General features: G+C 44.4%; 1 protein-coding gene across 2 annotated transcripts in view; it reads right to left on the reverse strand.

The window, feature by feature from the left end:
• The window catches only part of HSD17B4 (hydroxysteroid 17-beta dehydrogenase 4), a 171,341-nt gene that overhangs the window by 20,874 nt on the left and 137,108 nt on the right, over positions 1-13,359 (reverse strand). For both annotated transcript variants that reach the window (XM_033929033.1, XM_033929032.1), the window contains exon 22: positions 3,573-3,711. In XM_033929033.1, coding sequence (XP_033784924.1) covers positions 3,573-3,711 — 139 coding nt within the window. The remainder of the gene's footprint in view (positions 1-3,572; positions 3,712-13,359) is intronic.

Consider the following 13,359-nt stretch of genomic DNA (forward strand, 5'->3'; position numbering starts at 1 on the left):
TCACCCCCCCTTACTTCCGTGCACTGCCCCGCCTCTCCGTGCGCTGTCCCGACTCTCCGTTCACCCCCCCCTGACTTCCGTGCACTGCCCCGCCTCTCCGTGCGCTGTCCCGACTCTCCGTTCACCCCCCCCTGACTTCCATGCACTGCCCTGACTTTCCGTGCGCTGTCCCGACTCTCCGTTCACCCCCCTGACTTCCGTGCACTGCCCCGCCTCTCCGTGCGCTGTCCCGACTCTCCGTTCACCCCCCCCGACGTCCGATTCATCCCCCCCCCGGCAGGACCATTCGCACCCCCACCCCGAAGGACCGCCGACTCCCCGACAATATCGGGCCAGGAGGGAGCCCAAACCCTCCTGGCCACGGCGACCCCCTACCCCCACCCCGCACTACATTACGGGCAGGAGGGATCCCAGGCCCTCCTGCCCTCGACGCAAACCCCCCTCCCCCCCAACGACCGCCCCCCCCAAGAACCTCCGACCGCTCCCCCAGCCGACCCGCGACCCCCCTGGCGACCCCCACGACCCCCCCACCCCCCTTCCCCGTACCTTTGGAAGTTGGCCGGACAGACGGGAGCCAAACCCGCCTGTCCGGCAGGCAGCCAACGAAGGAATGAGGCCGGATTGGCCCATCCGTCCTAAAGCTCCGCCTACTGGTGGGGCCTAAGGCGCGTGGGCCAATCAGAATAGGCCCTGGAGCCTTAGGTCCCACCTGGGGGCGCGGCCTGAGGCACATGGGCCCAACCCGACCATGTGCCTCAGGCCGCGCCCCCAGGTGGGACCTAAGGCTCCAGGGCCTATTCTGATTGGCCCACGTGCCTTAGGCCCCACCAGTAGGCGGAGCTTTAGGACGGATGGGCCAATCCGGCCTCATTCCTTCGTTGGCTGCCTGCCGGACAGGCGGGTTTGGCTCCCGTCTGTCCGGCCAACTTCCAAAGGTACGGGGAAGGGGGGTGGGGGGGTCGTGGGGGTCGGCCAGGGGGGTCGCGGGTCGGCTGGGGGGGCGGTCGGAGGTTCTTGGGGGGGGGACGGTCGTTGGGGGGGAGGGGGGTTTGCGTCGAGGGCAGGAGGGCCTGGGATCCCTCCTGCCCGTAATGTAGTGCGGGGTGGGGTTAGGGGGTCGCCGTGGCCAGGAGGGTTTGGGCTCCCTTCTGGCCCGATATTGTCGGGAAGTCGGCGGTCCTTCGGGGTGGGGGTGCGAGTGGTCCTGCCGGGGGGGGGGGGATGTATCGGACGTCGGGGAGTCGGCCGGGCAAGAGGGCTTGGGCTCCCTCTTGCTCCGATCGTGGATGCGGGTGCGAGCGCGTGCGAGTGGTCGTTCGGGGTGGGGGTGCGAGTGGTCCTGCTGGGGGGGTGAATCGGGCGTCGGGCGGGGTGGGAACTATGTTTTAAAACTTTCGTATACCGCGCTCACGCATATAACGCGCGAGGGGTATGCGCGGTAGGTAAAAACGCGTATAACGCGCGCGTTATATGCGTGAAAATACGGTACATAGGAGTTATTTGGACATTTAGGAATATACATAAGGAGTTTTGGAGTGGAGCGGGTTGCTACTGGGGATTGAGATGATTCTTGCTGTGTTAGTTTGTCTTTAAGGATTTCTTGAATAGAAGGGTTTTTATTTATTTTTTTCTGAAGGATTTGTAGTCTGGGGTCGTGAACAGTAAATTGGAGAATTGGTAGTCTAGTTTTGCTGGCCGAGTGGCCAGGAGGCCATCGTACATTTTTTTTTCATTTGACGTAGGCTGGGCAATCTCTGTTTATAGTTTTAAATAGTAGACAGTAGAATTTGAATAGTATTCTTGCTTGTTTGGGAGCCAGTATGAATCGAGGCAAGCCGCTGTGATGTGGTCGTGTTTCTTTAGTGAGTAGATAAATCTCAGAGCTGTGTTTTGTACTGTTTGTAGTTGTTTTATCATGGTTGCTGTGGCTTTTTGGGGGATATGTTTTGAAGTCTGCAGTGTGATTTTGTAAACCTACTAGAGACTTTTTGCAGACTATGGACTTTCACAACAAAACTCAAATTGCTGACCAACTGATTTTCCCACCAAAATTCAAATTGGTGGACTGTCCTGTTCCCAATCAGGTCAGTGAACTCACTATTTACAAAGTCACACTGCAGAGTTCAGAGCATACCCTGAAGAAAGCCACAGCATGGTGGCTGAAACGTCGGTTTCTACCTGACAAAGATGCAGTGAGACCCGGAAACCTACAACAAGCACAATGCCAGCTGCAGACACCCCGAGAGAACATCAAAAGCAGTGTCAAGTCAGATCTACATATAAGAGAGAGAGAGTACATTCAAATCTATTTTCAGGCATATTTACTGCAGCTATTCTACGCGTCTGAACACTTGCACAAAGACAGAGAACAGCAAGTAAATACATGAACAAATGAATTAAAACCTTTAATGGCTTACCCCAATCACAGCCCTAAACAGCAAAATCAAAAATAAAGGCAATTTGATCCAAATCCATATCAAAACTAAGGGGTTTTAATACAAGCCAACACACCAACCCTTGAGCTAAAACAAGAACCTCAAAGCATATCTGGTCATATCTAACTAGATAAATACCAAAACACAGAACACACAGCAAAATATTTTATTTTGCATCACCGCACTAAACTTAGCACATTTATATTTCAGGGTAGGAAAGCCTCAAAATCCCTCCCAATTTTTACTTATTTTTTTTCTTTTATGTTGTCCTTATCGACTTCAAAAAAATAAAATAAAATCATTTTTTGATCTTGAGGCTAAGAATGTCCTCAACACTTTTTTTTAATTTGAGAAGCCAATGGCTGAGACCTATCACTCTCCTTTCCCCCATTATCTCCAAAAACATTATATAGTGCTGTTTGCTAAACTGGCCTGACAAGCCTCTGGAAATAGCTCTGACCCTGGGTCTAATCCCTGGTGATGTCAGTATAGGTCGCCAAAGCATTTGCCTTGTGATATGCCTGTAAGGCAATGGTCTCAAACTCACAGCCTGGGGGCCACATGCGGCCCACCAGGTACTATTTTGAGGCCCTCAGTATGTTTAGCATAATCACAAAAGTAAAATAAAACAGTTTCTTGATCATATGTCTCTTTAGCTATAAATTACAATATTATTATTAAGACTTAGCCAAAAGGAAAGATTTATAAACTATAAAGAGTTTTACCTCATGCAAAATTGTCATCTCTTTAATAAGACCAGCCCGGAGTCCCTGCACTATGAGGCTTAAACACAGAGATCAGTGATCTGACAGCAGCAGAAGTGGTAGCAAAAATAAAATAAACACAGGGCACAAAAACCCCAAGGACCAGGGTTTGGTCAAGCACCGGGGTAAGATTACGCAACCACCTGAGCTGTAAGCTGAGAACTGTCCCTCCTTGGCCTTTGGATTGTGAACCTACAGATGAGGGAGAGGGTTTAATATCCTGTCACCTGAGCCTGCTGCGGATATGAAACTGCCAAAGCCAGAGGATTAAGCCTCAACTTAAAAATAATAAAAAGAAAAAAAAATATTTGATCTCATACCATTAAAAAAACAATCTAGAACATTGCAAAAATGCATTTAGGTGATGACTTACTCCATTGTGCTTTGGTCTTTCCATCTTTGGTGATGTCCCACTGAAAGATGGCATTTACTTTCTTTACCAGCTGATTTCCAACCTCTTTCAAGCGACGCCCAATTTCCTCAAAGACGAGATCACTCTGCAGCCCAGCATCCTACCACACATACAGGAAATTTTAAACAAATGTTAATCTCAGTTCATTTCCAGTGCTAAAACAGGGGATGGGATGGGATGGGATGGTATTCTTATTCTGAACATGGCTGATATGCTCGATTTCTGTGGAAAAAAAAATGAAGGCAACATGGCCTTGCATCCAGGCAAATAATGCAGCCACTGAGACATTATGCTATAACAAATTGAGGAAGAATAGCTTTTCTGGTCGCAAAAATAGAGCGCTATTCCAGAAAACAAGTGTTCATCTTTTTTTTCTTTTTTTTAATTTCTTTATTCTTTTTCAAACTTACATCAAGTGCACAAAAAGAACAACATGAAATACTATCGTATAACACGTGAACATCATACATTATATTCTTAATATATAAATTAATTAAAAACCCTCCCCCCTTTCTATACAATCATTAAAACTATCATATTCCTTCAAAATTTCAATTTTGCTACATCTTATCTTCCAATCTCCCCACCCCCCTATGTATATTATTAAAGAAAAATGATGCCTATTCACTACAAAAATCAACCATCGGTCTCCATATCTTTAAAAAATTTTTATAACTTCCTTTCTGTATTGCAATTGCTCTTTCCATCTTGTAAATATGACACAGGGAATTCCACCAAAACGTATAATTGAGATTACTATAATTTTTCCAGTTGTTAGTAATATGTTGCATAGCAACACCCGTCATTATCATCAAAAGCTTATTGTTATGTGCTGATAATTGACTTTTTTTCCTCATAGACATACCGAACAGAACAGTATCATATGATATTTCCACATGATTTTCCAATAAGCAATTTATTTGAGACCAAATTGAATTCCAAAAATTCCTAATGCAGGGGCAATAAAAAATTAGATGATCCAATGTCCCCACTTCTGGGAACATAGAAATATGATGACAGATAAAGACCAAATGGCTCATCCAGTCTGCCCTTCCACTATCCTTAAAAGATCCCACATGCCTGTCCTACACTTTCTTGAATTCAGACACAATCTTTGTCTCTATCACCTCCACTGGAAGCCTGTTCCACGCATCTACCAACCTTTTTGTAAAAAAGTATTTTCTTAGATTACCCCTGAGCCTATCACCTTTTAACTTCATCCTATGCCCAATCATTCTGGAGCTTCCTTTCAAATGAGAGAGACTCACCTCTTGCACATTTATGCTACGCAGGTATTTAAACATCTCTATCATATCTCCCCTCTCCCGCATTTCCTCCAAAGTATACATATTGAGATCTTTAAGTCTGTCCGCATATGCCTTATGACGAAGGTCACGGACCATTTTAGTAGCCTTCCTCTGGACCAACTCTACCCAGAATATATCTTTTTTGAAGGTGCAGTCTCTAAAATTGTACACAATATTCTAAATGAGGTCTCACCAGAGTCTTATACAGGGGCATCAATACTGCCTTTTTTCCTACTGGCCATACCTCTCCCTATGCACCATCCTGGTGTCAGGTCAAAAGCGCGCAGGGATAAAGGCGCGCCCAGACAATTGAGCGCAGCGCGTAGGCGCGCGCTGCTCTAAATTACTGTTTTTAGGGCTCCGAAGGGGGGTGTGGGGGGAACCCCCCACTTTACTTAATAGACATCGCGCCGCGTTGTGGGGGGTGTGGGGGGTTGTAACCCCCCACATTTTACTAAAAACTTAACTTTTTCCCTGTTTTTAGGGAAAAAGTTCAGTTTACAGTAAAATGTGGAGGGTTACAACCCCCCAAACCCCCCATAACGCCGGCGCGATGTCTATTAAGTAAACTGTGGGGGTTCCCCAACAAAACCCCCCGTCGGAGCCCCTAAAAACTGTAATTTTGTGCGGCGCGCACCTCCACACTGCGCTCAATTGTCGGTGCGCGCTTGTGTCTTTCGCGCCGTTGTCTATGAACCCACCATCTTTCTAGCTTTCGACATCACCTTTTCAACCTGTTTGGCAACCTTAAGGTCATCACATACTATCATTCCGCTTCTCTTTTGTGCATAAAAGTTCTTCTCCCCTAAACTGTACCATTCCCTCAAGATTTTGTAGCCCAAACGCATGACCTTACATTTCTTAGCACTAAATCTTAGCTGCCAAATTTCAGATCATTCTTCAAGCTTCGCTAGGTCCTTCCTCATGTTATTCACACTATCAGGGATGTCTACTCTATTGCAGATTTTGGCATCATCCACAAAGAGGCAAATCTTACCTGCCAACACTTCAGCAATATCACTAACAAAAATGTTAAAAAGAACAGGCCCAAGAACAGAACAGAGATCTCCATTTATCACTACTACTCTGTCGTGTTCCACTCAACTAGTTCCTGACGCAGTCTGTCACTTTAGGGTCCATCTAGAGGGCACCCAGTTTATTTATTAGATGCCTGTGTGGAACACTGTCAAAGGCTTTGCTAAAATCTAAATACACCACATCTAGTGCACTCCCTCTATTAAATTCTCTAATCACCCAGTCAAAGAAATTGATCTGATTTGTCTGACAAGACTTACCTTTAGTGTAATCCACTAGATTCTAGAAACTTCACTATTCTCTATTTTAAAAGTGTTTCCATTAATTTACTTAGCGCAGAAGTCAGACTTAATAAGCCTTTAGTTCCCTACTTCTTCCTTACTTACAGTTATGTGGCGCAGGACCACATCTGCCTTTCTCCAATCCTTCGGTACTACTCCCGATTCTAGAGAAGCATTGAAAAGGTCATGCAGCAGATCCACCAGAACTTCCCTAAGTTCTTTCAGTACCCTCGGATATACATCATCTGGCCCCATTGCTTTGTCCACCTTCAGTTTAGCTAGCTCCTCGTGAACACAATCCTCTGAAAATCGATCATATGATATAGTGAGATTAATTACTTTCTTACCAAGGAACAAAACTTATTCTCCACTACAGCACAGTCAAAAGCACTATATCAATCCTAAAAGGATTGATTTTCAAATGTCCTGTACTGGGACAAACCCCAAGCACACATTTCATCTGCAGGTCTTGCACTTATCAAAGGGCAAGGAATTATCTTTTTTACAACCTACTTTACCACCTAGAAAGTAGCGATCATTATACGGTTTAGTTTGATATAACAACCAAAGTGGAGGATGGCCACACAAAACTCAAAGCCCTGGATTTCAAAAGTACAGACTTTAGTAGCATGGGGGAGTACCTGACGAGCTAATCTAATCTAATTTCCATCTTATATACCGGATCATTCCAGCAAGGACTCGAGCCGGTTAACAAAGTTTAAAAGAATATAAAACAATAATGAAGGTAATAGAAAAATTTTTCAATAAATTAGATCAGTCCTCAGTTAAGAATCTCTGAAAGAGATACGTTTTCAGATTTTTCCTAAAAAGTGATAGAGATAATGTCGTTCTGATAACCGAGGGAAGATCGTTCCAAACTTTTACCAAGATATAGGCTAAGGAATGTGAGAATTTACCTAAGGTTTTAATCCCTTTAACAGAAGGGAAAAGCCATTTAAATTTATGTATATTCCTGGTAGTGTGAAACTTAAGAGAGTTATATGATAGAGGTAATAAAAGCGAAAAAATTCCATGTAAAATTTTAAATTGGAACATTTAAATTGAATTCACCAGTAAATAGGACGCCAATGAAATAACCTCAACAATGGAGAGGCATGATCATATTTATGTCTTCCAAAAATTAATTTGGCCGCTGATTGGGAAGTGGAAAATTAGTGATCCAAGTTGAAAGGTGCAATAAAAAGAGCTACTAACCTTTAAGCGAGGAAAATAAATAAAAATAAGAGAAAAAGGAAACCAAAATGGTTCTCAAAACTAGTGGTGGAAAATATAAAGGTAAAAGAGTTGGCGTGCGTGAAAGATAAGAAAACTCAAAAGGAGGAGTACAGAAAGAAATATCGGATGAAACTGAAAGAAGCCAAGAGAGAGATGTCTGACAAAAGCGCAAGTGGAAGAGCAGATGGCTAGAAATATAAAAAAGGGAGACAAAATTTTTTTCAGATATATTAGTGAAAGGAGGAGGACAAAAAATGGAACTACGAGACTGAAAGAAGAGTGGAGAGTGATGAGGAAAAATCAAACTTGCTAAACAAATACTTCTGTTTGGTGTTCATGGAAAACCTGGAGAAGAGCCGCGATTGGCTAGCAAAGTTACACCTGAGAATGGAATGGATACCCTGCCCTACACAGAAGAAAGTGTTTATTAACAACTTGAAAAATTGAAGGAGGATAAAGCTATGGGAACAGATGGGATCCATCCCAGGATATTGAGGGAGCTCCGAGAGGTTCTGGCAGGTCCTCTTAAAGATTTGTTGTTTTTGGGGGGGGCTTTTTATTCTTTATTGGTTTTTAATCAAAAACAGTGTCATACAAATGAAAGATCAAAAGATATTCCACATGTTACACTATTATTTATACAGGTAACATAAATATCATTCAATAATTTCATTTTCCTGCATATAATAATATCATAATATATCCTAATATACAATACAAATAAAGAATAAAGTTACCCAAATATCACTATCAATATTTATTCCCCTCCCTCCAACCCCTCATCCCCCTGGATGTGTAAAGATAAATAAACCAAAGAAAAGAAGAAATATGATGAAAATACATTATTATGTTTTTACAAATTTAGTCAATGGGCTCCAAATTTTATTAAATACCTCACTAAAACCCCTACATTCTGCGTTAATTTGTTCATATCTGTATGTAGTACACACATTCACCCACCAAAATGTGAACACTCTGGGAGATGAAGCCAGGCTGAAGGGCAGCACTCTGTATTGAAAATGCAGATTCCCCATCCGAAATCTGAGATATTGACGGGAGGCCGGATGGATGGGAATATGAGTGTAGGCTTCCTTGAGATCCAGAGAACATAACCAGTCATTAAATACAACTTTAGAGACAGTAGAGTTCCGTGGGACTGAAGAAGAGCGGATGTAGTCCCTCTTCACAAAAGTGGTCGCAGAGATGAATGTAACCCCTTCCTCTTTGATTATCAATTCTCACTCTCTTCACCTTCTGTAGTCAGGTTACCTTATAAGTCAAAGTGAGAATGTTTCTAAAAAGAGGGAAAAGTTAGCATAAAATATAAAATCTACCCTAAATAAAAGATACTGGGTGAACAATAAATGAAACCTTTTAAACAAATACTGGTTAGATGAGCTGAATCTGTTGGTTCAAAAGGAGACTTCATCAATTGAGCAAGAACAACATTGAGGTCCCAAACCACAGGAGGCAGTTTGACATTGAAAAGTCTTTTCATGAATCTGGAAACCAGCGTATGAGCAGAGAGTGGTTTCCCTTCAATAGGCTGATGGAAAGCTGCAATTGCACTGAGATGGACTTGGATGGATGTAGACTTGAGGCCAAAAGTGGATAAGTGCACTGGTAGAAGGTATGGCTCCCTGCTGCTGAGTTGAAGTAGAAGGGAGTACCAAGGTTGTCTTGGCCACCGAGAAGCAATCAAAATCATGGTGGCATGATCGTTCTTCAACTTGACCAGAGTCTTGAGAATGAGAGGGAATGGAGGGAATGCATAGAGGAAGAGATTCGTCCATTCCAGAAGAAAAGCATCTGCCTCAAGGCGATGAGGAGAGTATATCCTGGAGCAGAAATGAGGCAGTTTGTAGTTGTGGGGAGCTGCAAAGAGGTCTATCTGAAGCGTTCCCCATTGGGAAAAAATGTGATGAAGAGGCGAGGAATGGAGTGTTCATTCGTGAGGTTGCAGAAGACGACTCAAGTTGTCTGCCAAGCAATTGTTCGCCCCTTGTATGTAGACAGCTTTGAGGAAGGTGTTGTGGCGGATTGCTCAATCCCAAACCTTCAGAGCTTCTTGACAAAGGGAGGCAGATCCCGTCCCTCCCTGTTTGTTGATATAATACATGGTCATGAAGAAGATGTTGAAAAGCGTTGAGAGCCTTGAGGATCGCTCTGAGTGACCTAGGAGTACCATCATGTGTCTCGCTGAGATGGAAGTGCGGGAAGACACCTTATGACAGAGTTGAAGAAGAGCTTCCAAACGTTGCTGTGGAAGGAATGCTCTGAGTTGGACAATATCCAGAACAGCTCCGATGAATTGTAGATTCTGTGAGGGCTGAAGTGGTATTTGGGAAAGTTGATTTCGAATCCCAAACTTTGTAGGAACCAGGTAGTCCGTTGGTTCGCTAAAATAACCCCTTGAGATGTTGAATCTTTGATGAGCCAGTCATCGAGGTAGGGAAATACCTGAAGACCATGGTTCCTTAGAGCTACTGCTACCACTACCAGGCACTTGGTGAACACTCTGGGAGATGAAGCCAGGCCGAAGAGCAGCACTCTGTATTGAAAATGCAGATTCCCCACCCGAAATTGACGGGAGGCCGGATGGATGGGGATATGAGTGTAGGCCTCCTTGAGATCCAGAGAGCATAACCAGTCGTTCTGCTCGAGAAGGGGATAAAGGGATGCCAAGGACAACATTCGAAATTTTTCTTTGACCAAAAATTGGTTGAGAGCCCTGAGATCCAGAATGGGCCGCAGATTGCTTGTCTTCTTCGGAACAAGGAAGTAACGGGAGTAAAACCCCCTGTTTTGCTGTTCCAAAGGAACTGGTTCGATGGCATAGAGACAAAGCAGAGCTTGAGCTTCCTGAAGAAGAAGGGCGGTCTGGGATGGACTGTAAAGATACTCTCTTGGAGGAAGCTCTGGTGGAGCCTGAGTGAAATGAAGAGAGTATCCTTCCTTGATGAGGGTTAGCACCAGGAGGTCGGATGTAATTGTCATCCATCAGTGGTAAAAATGATAGAGACGACCTCCTATAGGGGGAAAAGAAGTCAGAGTCAGAACGGTGGAGGTTATGCTCTGTTTTAAACAGTCAAAAAGACTGAGTAGCCTTAGGTGCAGCAGAAGGTTGAGATTTTTGTTGCTTCTGAGGCTGCTGTTTCTTAGGAGGAGGGCGATTTTAAGGAGCCATCCTTGAAGCAAAACGCCTCCGATATATAGGAGGAGGGCGTGTAGGTTTGGAAGGAGCTGGCTTTGGCTTAGGTCTGACAATAGAAGCAAAGGATTTTTCATGTTCAATTTCTTGGTGGCTGCCTCGATAAATTCATCCTTGCCTGCACAAGGAATATTAGCCAAGCGGTTCTGAAGATTAAGATCCATGTCAATAGTACGAAGCCAGGCAAGGCAGCGCATTGCCACAGAACAAGCAGCCACCCTGGCAGACAACTCAAAGGCATCATAAGATGATTGAAGGAGATGTAATCTGAGTTGTGATAGAGAAGCGATAACTTCTTGAAATTCAAAGTGTTTTTGAGTATCCAAATAACTCAAAAATTTAGGCAAGAGAGTAATGAGGAACTCAAAATAAGTAATAAAATGAAAATTATAATTATAATTAAGGACTTTAGAGGACATCATGGCATTTTAATAAATGTGACATCTGAATTTGTCCATAGTTTTCCATTCCTTTCCAGGAGGAACGGTGGCATAAACCTTGGAAGGATGGGACTTCTTTAAGGATGACTCCACAAGCAGGGATTGGTGAGATAATTGTGAGTTGTCAAATCCTTTGCGATGGAGAGTTTTATATCTAGAGTCCAATTTGCCTGGAACAGCTGGAATGGTATAAGGAGTCTCCAGGCATCTGGCAAAAGTCTGAGACAAGAGCTTCTGAAGAGAAAGCTTAAGTGACTCTGCCGGAGGTTGAGGAAGATGCATAACTTTGAGATACTCCTTAGAGTATTTGGAACCAGCATCTAATTGAAGATCCAAGTCAACAGCCATCTGACGAAGAAAAGATGAAAAAGATAGCTGATACACCAATGCTTTGCCTCGAGAAGGATTCGAGGTCATCAAGGCAGCCTGAATCGAAGATGAAGCTTCGGCCGGAAAAAAGGCATCAAAAGAATATGGAGACTTAGACGAAGCAATTGAAACCGTTGCATCCTCGAGGTGTGGAAGTGGAGACCTCGATCGAGGAGTCGGCGGTCTAGTAGAAGTAGGAGTAGATCGAGGCTTAGTTGAAGAAGGACGTTCTTTAGAAGAAGAACTATGCCTGGACGTATGCCTCGATCGTCGGTGAGAACGGTGCTTGGAAGCAGATCTCGAAGACTGAGGAGACTTCGCCTTTGAGACAGAAGCAGCCGATGCTACCAAAGAATGGATAGGACTGGAGGTTGTGGATCGAAGCTCCAGAGGCTTGGTGGAGGAACATCGATGCACTCCCAAAGATTCTGCTCCTTGGATAGAGTGTGAGGATTCCTGCCGAGGCACTTGCAAAGATTCTGCTCCTTGCTTCACGTGCTTAGATGACAGATCAGACACTCGCAGAGACTCTGCTCCCTGCAAAGAGTGTGCAAGCTCAGACTTAGGCAAAGGAAGAGGCTCAACCTCGCGGGAGTCTGCAGAATGCCTAGGCTGGATGAGAAGAAGCAGCTTCGGTCCCATATTAGTAAGGAACTGAATGAATTGCTTCTCCAACATGGTCTGGAAAGAAGCCGGCAAGGATGGATCCGCGTCTGAAACCGGACCACCTGCTTTGGCTGGAGGTTCCACAGAAGCAGTGGAAATGTGCTTCGTCTTGGAAGTCTTAGGCATCTTAAGCACCACTACTGGAACTTTCTGCTGAGCTATCTGACCTGAGGATACAGGGGAAGATACAGTAGGAGTCGTCCAGGAGAGAACCGTTGCAAACAAAGAAGGTCTGATGAGGCTCAAGGTCGAAGCAGTAGAAGCAGGATGAATCTCAGTCGATGCCGCCTTCGAATTCGATGGATCGGAGGAAGAATCCATCCCAAAGAGCTTCTGCACCAAAATGCGACGACGTTTAAGGGTTCAAGGTTGAAGAGTAGCACAGCGCTTGCACGACTTCGGTTGATGGTCCGGCCCAAGGCACTTGAGGCATCAACGGTGTAGGTCTGTGAGGGAAATCGCACGCTGGCACTGGCTACACTTCTTAAAGCCCGTTGTTGGCTGGGACATAGGAAGAAAAATAGCCGCCACAAAATCAAAGCCCTGCAGCCGAACGGAAGAAATTACATTTTTTTTTTTTTTAAAAGAAATAAAAGAAAAACAGCGATCCGTGAAGAAAAGAACACAAACCGCGGTGTAGAGAAGGCACGAAGTAACAAAGTTAAACGCAGAGAGTCAAAGACGGACTTCTCGGCTCCGCGGAAAACTGAAAACTGAGGAGATGCGCCCTACGCTGGGCACGAAGGCACTCGCGCATGCGCGGTGCGGTTGACTCGAAGCTTCTAGTTTCTTCAAGCAAGTCTGCTTGCGAGCTTCCGCATCCGGGCTCCACTGATGATGTCACCCATATGTGAGAATAGGATGCCTGCTTGTCCTGGGATAATTAATTTAACTGTTACTACATTCCATTTAAATACAAGAGCTCTACACCTCAACACAAAAGTGACAGAAAATCACTGTATGACATAACCAAACACAGCCCTTGCCACAAAAATAGGCCAGACTTGAACTTAATTAACATTAGCCAAAAATCCACTATAAAATCTTTTAAAAAAAATCTTTTTCTATTCGCAGGCAACCAAAACCAACCTGTCTTCCAGACTGATAACCATCCAACTGCTCTCCCTGGCAATTTTAGAATTCTCTCCAGCACTACTGACTTCTACATGAGGTCATCAGATCTGATGCAGACATCAGCAGTCT

This window comes from Geotrypetes seraphini, chromosome 1 (assembly GCF_902459505.1).
Source record: "Geotrypetes seraphini chromosome 1, aGeoSer1.1, whole genome shotgun sequence".
In the NCBI taxonomy this organism is placed as follows: Eukaryota; Metazoa; Chordata; class Amphibia; order Gymnophiona; family Dermophiidae; genus Geotrypetes; species Geotrypetes seraphini.